Genomic DNA, 10503 nt, shown 5'->3' with positions numbered 1-10503 from the left:
GTGTACCACGCGTATCAGACAAAAGCTTCTAGAACTGAAGTGGAGAAGTAGATGCACCATGCGAGCCTTATGGTGCAGCACACCCGTATGTTTTCTTTAATTGGCGCAGCGTGCCATACAAGTGGCGCGACGCGCAAGTTCGCAGTCCAACAAATTTTTTCCGCCTTTTTAGTGTTTTTGACCTTAGATCAAATCCAATGGCCTACATTGCTCCGAAAACACCAATTTACTTTAGGTTTATGTTCAGTTGGAGATAAACTTGATTTTGGAGAGAGAGAGAGAGAGAGAGAGAGAGAGAGAGAGAGAGAGAGAGAGAGAGAGAGAGAGAGCATTGAAGCTTTTTTTGGAGAAGAGGAAGAAAGAGAGAGCTAGTTACAAGCATCTCCAACCCATTCCTCACCACCATTTTCTCCATAATTTTATCCATCTATCCCTTCCTCTTTTTCATTACTTGTTCTTGAACTCTATTTTGTTTATTTTGTTTTTCCATTTTAGCTTGAATTTGTGTAGTTGATTTGAGATAAGTTTTGTTGATCTTGATTGAGACTTTGGATTTCTTGTTGAATTGGTTTTGATTGTTGATTATTGAATGAATAGTCTCGGTTTGTGTTTATATGCTCATGCTCATTTTAATATTGCTTTGCTTAATCATATTTATGAGTGGTTAAATACATATGAGGGGTGCAAAGTAATTGGGTGAATTGATTCGGTTATTAGATGATTCTAGGTTTATGCTTAAATGTTGTTTGGTTTGGGGTAATCAAGAGAATTGGGATGATCAATATCATTACTTGGCTTAACTAACTATGTAGTGAATCTCTAGACTCATTTAGACACCGAGATGTTGTAATTGAGTGTGCTCAATCCGTTCTCTCATCCACCTACCTAGCTCAATAGAAAGACTGGGGGTTTGTGTAGTTGTTTGAGCTCCCGTAACAAATGCAATTGTTTGTTTTAATATGATCCAAGCCGAGGCGTTTAAATTAGTAAAAAATTAGGCCCGTTTTTACCCGAGAGAGATTAAATGGGTATTCAAGAGGGTATTATGCTAGGTTTACCCAAACAATAGCCGTTACTAGAATCCTTAGAACCGACCGAATCGAACAAGACATCGAAGTTGCACCCCTTCGCTCTCTTTATCACTTGTCAAGTCTTTGTTTAAATGCTTTTGGTCATTTTTGCATTTAATTAGTTTCAAATAAAAAATAATCAAAAACCTATTTTTTTTTTACGTTTTGCACAACTCTTAAAGATTTTCAAGTTATTTTACATCGAAAAATAGAACGAGTTTCTCGTGGGATCGACAGCCGTGTCTTGTGCACATCTACTATTTGACGACACCCGCGCTTGGGTCGTGTGAGTTTTTCTTTGAAAAAGAAATCTCCACTAACGATTCCGCTTCAAACTCAGCGAAGAGGTCCTCCATTTTCTCTTCACTCTGGGTCGGACTACAACATCACCAAAATTCTTGTGATTCATAATATTGTGCAAAGATTCGTGCAATCCTTCAAAGTCTTTTTCACCAAGGGCCTCCTCTTCTGTAACACGCAAAAATCATGACTCGCCATGATAATTCATTGAGTGTAGCGTTGCATAAACTACTTGGTTATAAGATGCAACTTAACAACTCTAATGTCATGGTATCTTGCGTAGTAGTAATTCTTCCGAGGACACTATATTTCCATCATCCTTTATACTCCAAACTCATTGTCCTAGAACATAGAGTCTTTTACTTCGATTTTCCATTTAGCTAAATGAAGGGAACAACAAAATAAAGTATTATATTTAAAGATAGATTAAGACCGAGAGCAAAGAGAGAGAGATGACAATTGTGATCTTAGAAACACTTGCACATTATTTTTGAATTTCCGATTGTGGAAAGTTATATCGAATACAAGACCAGTCTAGTTGTGAGAGTATGTCATTTTAAATACTACTACTAAAGAAGCATTCGCAAAGTTGGAATACCATTTTACCCTCTATTTTTTTTAACCGTCTGTCCCCGTGATATACAGATATGGTTTTATGGTCATAGTAACACAATAGAACATGTACTAGTTTAATTTAATTGGTTTTATTAGTTCGTTATTGCTCTATTCTCTCTTCAACGTGTTTATTTTTCCAATTGAAATAAAAAGTTTCTATTTTTGTTCCCTTTTGTCTTCTATAACTATGACCGACTTGCTATATTACTTTAAAGTTCAAATAAAAATACTGTGTTCACATCTGAAGTTTTGAGAATTTGTAAGCCTCACTATATTACTTTACAATATGTATGTGATATAAGAAAACACACTCTTTTAGCATAATATAAATATCTCTTAACTTAATTAGCAATTCTTTTTAGGTAATACCTTTAGCTAGATGTATCTATAACAACTATATCACTTACATGTTTAAAAAAAATTGAGATAGTTGCTTTAGTGTATTTTAAACCTTAACCCAAAGAAAATGTAACAATTCATTCCAAAATTTAATTTAAAGTATTTTATTAGTATTTTAAATAGAATAAACGTATAAGTAAACTATATCCCATACATCTTAAACGTTTTGAGATAATTTTACTAACAAAATAGTAACTAATGTATTTTAAACAAATAATGTCATTTTATTATAATTTATGGTCAGAGATAAGATTAATACTTTTTTATTATTATTTATCTTTATCTATATTATTGGTTCATCTTAATGACTTGACAAATAGATTGACAAATTTCTCGCAGCAACGCGCGGGTTGCGCGGGTTTACTTACTCGTTTAGACTAAAGTTAATAGAAATTCTGCAAAAATTAATTTCTCATGTGTTATAAAAAACCAAATACATGTAGTTTCATAAACACTTTTATAACATATCTATAACAACTAGAACTATCCTACTCATCAACTACGAGAAAGCAAAACCTCTCGGTCAAAATATTTTAAGACTAAAATGTATTCATCACAATCAAATAGCTTTTTTTTTTAGGGAAACCTTGCTTTCATTAAACACGAACTGGGCTATTAGCATCCCCAGCAATACAGTCTTTGAGCCACTCTGGGCAAATATAAATCTGAAAAGCAGAAATTACAAGGTTTGCACGATATTTAGCAGCAACTATAGGGCCTTGGAAGCCCATGGTTTGTGTCCCATTAATCATCTGGAGATTGCCCGGGAGCAGTCTGATTCCACCATCGCAACCTGCCAACCATGTTGACGAGCGAATGAGTGGCCCTCTCGGATCGCGCGGCACTCCGCCGTCAGCACTGAATCCACATCAACCACACCCATGGCCAGGATTCCCACCACGTCACCTATATGATCTCAGACCACAACCCCAAGCGCCGCCTGACGTGAGTCCGCTTCCCAAGCCGCGTCCACGCACTAGTGCAAAAAACATCATTGGGTGCGACTTTTTTCGCACCTAAAAGTCAAAAGTCGCACCCAATGATACCTTTAGGTGCGACTTTGGGTGCGACTTTTCCGCACCCAAAAGTTCGCACCTAAAGGTCCTGGGTGCGAAAAGTCGCACCCGATGGTCATGACTTTCAAGTGCGACTTTTTTAGGTGCGGATTTTCGCACCCACAGTCGCACCCATAAGTCAGAAAAGTAATGATAAAAAGTCCGCGGAAAGACCATTGGGTGTGACATTTCGCACCCAATAGTTTGGCGGGTAGGTCTTTGGGTGCGAAATTTCGCACCCAATGATCTTCCCGCCAAACTATTGGGTGCGAAATGTCGCACCCAATGGTCTTTCCGCCAAAGTTTGGAGGGGAATTTCGACCTTTGGGTGCTACAAGTCGCACCCAATGGTATTCCCGCCATAATTTGGCGGGGAATATTGACCTTTGGGTGCGACTTTTCGCACCCAAAGGGCTAGCCGCTTCATTTTTGGGTGCGGATAGTCGCACCCGATAGTATTTTTTTTTACTTTTTTTTTGTTTTGTTATGCTTATAAATTCTATTATTGTAATTAAATAATATGTACTAAATAGTTTATTGATTAGAAAATTCATTAATTAATATGTATAATTATAATAAAAATTATCAGTTTGTTCTTCGATTACAATAATAATTATAATGTACGACAAATAATTAAAAAAATGTTCATTCTTTTCCCTTTCCCTTTCCTCGGTTTGTAAACCACTCCTTGAATGTTTTACTTCCTCTTCCGCCAAATCTTCCTCCGGAACTGCTGCTACCTCCTCGTGCATTGCCGCTCGTACGCTGGTACTCTGCTGAAGCTGGCGGTGTCGTCTCAGCATCTGCCATTGAAACTGATGGCGGCGTTGTCTGATGCATAGGGTGCATCTGAGGCGACGGCGTCGTCTGAGGCATCTGTGGCATCATGCCGGGCGACATCTGAGGCATCTGTGGCATCATGCCGGGTGACATCTGAGGCATATTTGGCATCATGCCGGGCGACATCTGAGGCAAGGGCGAAAACTGCTGCGTGAACGCGAAATAATTTAAAAGTATATACAAATCATCCAAAACTATCCTAATAATCAACTAAACCCTAAACAGAACCTCCGTGGCTCGTTTACAACAAAAATACAATAATCTCAACTCATTTATACAATAACTTAACTAATTTTAATTTCATGATTAATAATTTAACACATATTATTAAACTAATTACAATTTCAATTTGACAATTTCAATTAACCTAAACTAATCAAAACTAAACAATCTAAACATATTATTAAACTAATTATTGTGGGGGTATAAAAACTCAAATATTAAAATATCATTTTAAATGGGCTTAGGCCCAATTGAAGCCCACGATCCATTTGAAGAACGGCCCGCGATATCAATTATGGACCTGGCTTGCTCTCGACAGATCGGCACAAGCCCAACAAGCATTTCCCGGCTCGATGAAGGACTCCAGTTCGACCACGTCTTCTTGATCAGAAGGATCAGTCAAAGAGTAGACCGCGCCGCGAAGAACGGTTCTCGGACGAGTACGACCTCGGCGACGAGGAGTGTGGATCGAGGAACACGTGTCTTCGGCCAGAAGGTTCCATCTCGCCTATAAATAGAAGGGGAGATGACGATTTTCGCACATTCAAGCTCCATATCTCATTTTCCACTGAATTCAATTTTGTACTCTTTTATTTACAGTCTTGAGCTCGACCTGTTGAGTTCGTCACCTCGTCCATTTGTAACCTTCTCCCAAATAATAAAAGTAATTAATATTCGTATATTATTATATAATTCTTTATTATTAACTTGTTTTTATACGACGTCTTTCTAAACCCTTCTTAAATACTTGTCGTTTCATTCTTTATTTGTGATTGTTGATCGATCTGAAAATCGACATCAACAATTTGGCGCCGTCTGTGGGAAAATTCAGAAAGACCAATCTCGGAAGGAGCAGTTCGTAATTTTTTTTTTTTATCATGTCTTCCTCTCCGGCTCATCACGAATCCGGAGAGGAGATCCCCTCGGGGATCAGGGCAATCCTGGATATGCTGACCAAAAAGATAGATGAGCAAGCCGCGACCAACCGCGCTCTTAATGACCGGTTGAATACTCTATCGACTCCTCGAAACATCCCAGATCCTCAAGTGGGATCCAGAGATATGACCGCCTCTGAGTCAGCTCGCCAAGCAACCTCGGTTGCGCAAACAAGCCGAGCTATCCCTCCCGAAGTCCGTCTGGATTTCTCTGGGATACAGGTCGCCCGAGGAGCAGACTAGTCTCCCATCACAAGCTTTCAGCTTGGGGGAACTGCTGACAATTCTTCCGCGGGTCTTTTTATGTTGGGGGCATGGCGTTGGCATTGATCGCAGCGGCGCAAGTGCGCCTCGCAGTCTGCCAGCATGGTCAGCCAAAAGTAGCATTGTCTCTTTATTTTGATGGCGAGCGCTCGTCCGCCTGCGTGATTTCCGCATTCCCCTTCGTGTACGTCTTCCAGGATTCGTTTAGACTCCTCTGTCCCGACGCACTTGAGGTAGGGTCCTGCGAAGCTTCTTTTAAACAGGCTTCCATCTATGATGCAAAATCTCGCGCTTCTCAGCACGAGCTTGCGTTTTGCCATCTTATCGGATGGGACCGTACCAGTTGTGATGTAATGTAGTATTTCATCTCTCCAATCCCCTCCCCTTCTATTGTTATGACTGCGGCGATGGTCGTGGCAATAGAAGGATGTTTGATTGTTTCGACTGGTATAACCCTCTTGAGGCCCGGGTCCGAGGTAGATGCCAGGGCAGCCAATGCGTCGGCCGAAGTATTCTCGCCTCGAGGGATCCTTGTCAGGGAGAATTCTTCGAAGTTTTTGTTAGTTCTTTTACGACTTTTAGGTAGGCTTCCATTCGCTCATCCCTGGTCTCGTATTCCCTAGAGTATTGGTTTGCTACGAGTTGGGAGTCGCAGAAAGCTTCCAGTTTCTTTGATCCAACTGCAGTGGCCAACTTAAGTCCGGCGATTAGTGCTTCGTACTCGGCTTCGTTTTTTGATGCGACGAAGTCGAGCCTGAATGACTGTTCTATAGTCTCACCGTGGGGGGAGGTTAGGTGTATTCCTACTCCAGCCCCTTGTTTCGATGATGCCCCGTCCACTTTGAGTGTCCAGGTGCCTTCGACTTCGGTCACGGTGGGACTTTCCCTCGGGAGTTCGATGATGAAATCCGCTAAAACTTGCGATTTTGCGGATGTCTTCACTCGGTACTCGATGTCGTATTCGCTCAGCTCCACGGCCCACTTGGTTAACCTTCCTGATTGGTTAGGGCTATGTAGGAAACTTCTGAGCGGATGTGATGTCATTACTATTATGGTGTGAGATTGGAAATATGGTCGAAGTTTTCGCACGGCGAAAACGACGGCTAAGGCCAGTTTTTCCATAATAGGGTATCGAGTTTCAGCATCGACTAACGACTTGCTTGTATAAAAGATCGGTCGTTGATCCCCTTGCTCTTCCCTGACGAGTACTCCACTAACTGCCGCTTGAGATACTGCGACGTATAGATAGAGTGGCTCCCCCGCAACGGGTTTTGCCAGGATTGGGGGTGTCGATAGATACTCTTTCAATTTTTTGAACGCTTCTTCGCATTTGTCGTCCCATTCAAGCTTCTTATTTCCTTTAAAGAGCCGGTAGAAAGGGAGACATTTATCTGTTGACCGAGAGATGAAGCGATTGAGGGCAGCGATGCGTTCCGTCAACCTTTGAACTTCACGCCTATTACGGGGCGAAGGCATCTCTCGTAAGGCATGTAATTGATCCGGGTTAGCCTCAATTCCTCGTTGGGTAACTAAATACCCCAGGAACTTGCCAGATGATACTCTGAATGAACATTTGGTGGGATTGAGTTTCATGGCATATTTATTCAATACCTCGAAACATTCCTCCAAATGCCTTATGTGGTCGTTCTCCCTTAGGGATTTTACTAGCATATCGTCGATATACACTTCCATCGTCTTCCCTATCTTTTCCTTGAACATTTCGTTGACTAACCTTTGATAGGTGGCGCCAGCGTTCTTTAGTCCAAAGGGCATGACCTTATAGCAATGCGTGCCACGGTCGGTGATGAAAGCTGTATTTTCTTGGTCATCTGGATGCATCAGGATTTGGTTATATCCTGAGAATGCGTCCATGAATGAGAGTACTTTATACCCCGCGGTTGCTTCGACTAGCTGGTCGATGTGCGGCAACGGGAAGCTGTCTTTGGGGCATGCTTTATTCAGATCGGTGAAATCGACGCATACCCTCCATTTCCCCATTTTTTTTCTTTAAGACGACAGTGTTTGCCAACCAATCCGGGTATTTCATTTCGCGGATTGAATCTGCACTGAGCAGTCTTTCGACTTCGTCGTTGACTACCCGTGCCCTGTCGGGACCGAGCTTTCGTCTTTTTTGTTTTATTGGTTTAAAACTGGGATCGACGTTAAGTTGGTGAGACGTGACGTCGATGCTTATTCCTGGCATATCTTTGGTTGACCAGACAAAGGTGGATTTGTTTCGTTTTAAGAAACAGATCAGTTCTCGCCTGATGCTACCTTTAAGCTTAGTTCTGATTCCTACACACTTGGAAGGGTCGGAGCCATCGAGCTGTACTTGGACCGTTGATTCAGTGTTTGGCGCGTCGAGGGAGTCGGGGTCCTCTAGTGTGAGAACGCTCTTGGCCGACTCCACGCTCATTAATTGCTATTGCTCTTCTTTAATTGTCTTGGCACAATGTTTGTGACTAGTGAGATAGCAAGTGCGGGAGGTTGCCTGATTACCTCGGATCTCTCCTATTCCCTCAGGCGTAGGGAAACGAATACATTGATGAAAGGTTGAAGGCACAACCCTCATCATATGTATCCATGGTATTCCCAAGATAATGTTGTAGGGAAAGAGACAGTCTAGTACTTGAAACTCTACTATTTTGTTGATTCCATGTGTTTTTACGGGCAACCTGATTGTTCCCAAGGATGGAGTAGTGGACCCATTGAAACCTGTTAAATGGGTTCGTTCTCTTTCAATCTCGTCTTCATCGATTCCCATCCTTGATAGGGTATCCTTGAAAATAAGATCTACGGAGCTGCCTCCATCGATTAGAACTCTCGCAACCTCCTAATTAGACACGTCGATCGTGATCACGAGTGCGTCGTCGTGTGGTTCGGTTGTCCTAATTGCTTCTTTTTCGGAGAACGAGATTTGAACATCTTGTTCTAGTCTGATTTTGGTTGTTTGGTTACTCAATCGTCTTTGATGTGTTTTGATGGAGTTAACCGTTTCGTTGCAAAACTTTGAGCCGCCCATTATGAAGTCAACTCTGTGTTTTGCGACAGTCGGCGGGGAGTTTGGTTCCCCCTCCTCCTCGGGTCTTGCTCTCTTGGGGGAGGGGTTGCCCCTTCCCCTATTGTTGCTATTGAAGATTTTCTTCTTCGGCGGGGGTCCTAGATCGACATCTTTCAGTTCCCCCTTCGCATATTTCTCGGCTAAAGCCTTACGCATGGTTTCGCAGTTAACCGTGTCGTGACCGTTAGCCTTGTGGAAACTGTAATACGCATTGGGGTCCCGTGTCCATTTCTTAGCCTGGGGGCCTCCCTCCTTAATGTCATCGTTGACATTGAGCATATAATTAGGAGGGGCGTGTTGCTTTTTGGCCTGAGGTACGGCGTCATGGGGATTAGTCATGCGAGGGTTATTCCCAGCGTTTACGGGCCTCACCCAAGTGTTGGAGGGTGGTTTCTTTTCGGCCACGCGTTGCCTCTCGTAGGAAGCAAATTCTTCTTCGGCCTTTGCATAATTTGCGGCCTTATGAATTGCATCCTCTAGTGTGAGGGGGCGGTTAACAGTCATCTCCAGTTTCAGCTTTGAATCGTGCCTTAACCCGTTCCTCAAAGAGGTTATGGCAGACTCGTGGCAGACGTTAGAGATTTTCGAGAGTACGTCCTTGTAACGGATCATGAAATCCTTCAAAGATTCGTTCTCTCTCTATTGGATCCCCCATAAGTCTGCTATGGTCAGGTCGTCCTCCACGAACATTGAATAATGTTTCAGGAATGCAGCCGATAGCTTATCGAAACCATCAATTGAGTTTGGTTCGAGTTTGGAGAACCATTCCAAGGCAGGTCCGAACAAGCTCTCGGCGAATAGTTGGCAGTATCCTGCCTCTAATTCTCTCTCAGAGAGCATAACTCGTCCCATGGCGACTCTGAAGGACAATATGAAAGTCTTCGGACTTGAGGTGCCGTTGTACCGTAGGAGGTGAACCTTTCCGGTATCTCCCAGTTGCACTTCAGTGATGTTTCTGGCGAAAGGAGTTCGCCTTGTTTATTCTACGAGACGATCTATCTCGGGAGCCGAACTGGTCGCAGAATGAAATTCTGAACGAACAGCTCTCAGCTCGGCCGTTATAGATTCCTTGAACCTGTCTAGTTCGATCATACTGGGTTCGCCACCGTGAAAGAGACGAGGTCCCGATTGTGCCGGACTGACCGCGGTTACATTGGCCGGGCCCTGACGGGTCTGATTCACCCCGCCAAAACGCTGGGGAGTGAATGTTTGATAGATCGCTTGAGGGCGAAGTCCCGCATCAGTCGGGAAAGATCCAGACGGTGCTCCCCCGAGCGGAGGTGGAGGGAGTCCGGAAGGATCAATCGTGACTTCTGTCGCGACCTCACCAGCAGTTCCCCCAAGCTGAAAGCTTGTGATGGCAGACTGGTCTGCTCCTCGGGCGACCTGTATCCCAGAGAAATCCAAACGGACTCCGGGAGGGATAGCTCGGCTTGTTTGCGCAACCGAGTTTGCTTGGCGAGCTGACTCAGAGGCGGTCATATCTCCGGATCCCACTTGAGGATCTGGGATGTTTCGAGGAGTTGAGAGAGTATTCAACCGGTCATTAAGAGCGCAGTTGGTCTCGGCTTGCTCATCTATTTTTTTGGTCAGCATATCCAGGATTGCCCTGATCCCCGAGGGCATCTCCTCTCCGGATTCGTAATGAGTCCGAGTGGAAGACATGATAATTTTTTTTTACGAACTGCTCCTTCCGAGGTTAGTCTTTCTGAAGTTTCCCACAGACGGCGCCAAATTGTTGA

At 43.2% G+C, this 10503-nt stretch overlaps 1 protein-coding gene across 1 annotated transcript; it reads right to left on the bottom strand.

The window, feature by feature from the left end:
• Positions 1-8533: 8533 nt before the first annotated feature.
• On the bottom strand, positions 8534-9373 carry LOC149389376 (uncharacterized). Its single transcript, XM_089622612.1, has one exon. It carries the CDS (start codon positions 9371-9373, stop codon positions 8534-8536), a length of 840 nt encoding a protein of 279 aa, XP_089478738.1.
• Positions 9374-10503: the final 1130 nt, after the last annotated feature.

This window comes from Urtica dioica, chromosome 8 (assembly GCF_054948205.1).
Source record: "Urtica dioica subsp. dioica isolate 48M chromosome 8, U.dioica_male_clone48M_v1_H2, whole genome shotgun sequence".
Lineage (NCBI taxonomy): Eukaryota > Viridiplantae > Streptophyta > Magnoliopsida > Rosales > Urticaceae > Urtica > Urtica dioica.
Note: the sequence above shows the minus strand (reverse complement) of the source record. Positions and strands in the feature narration are given on the sequence as shown.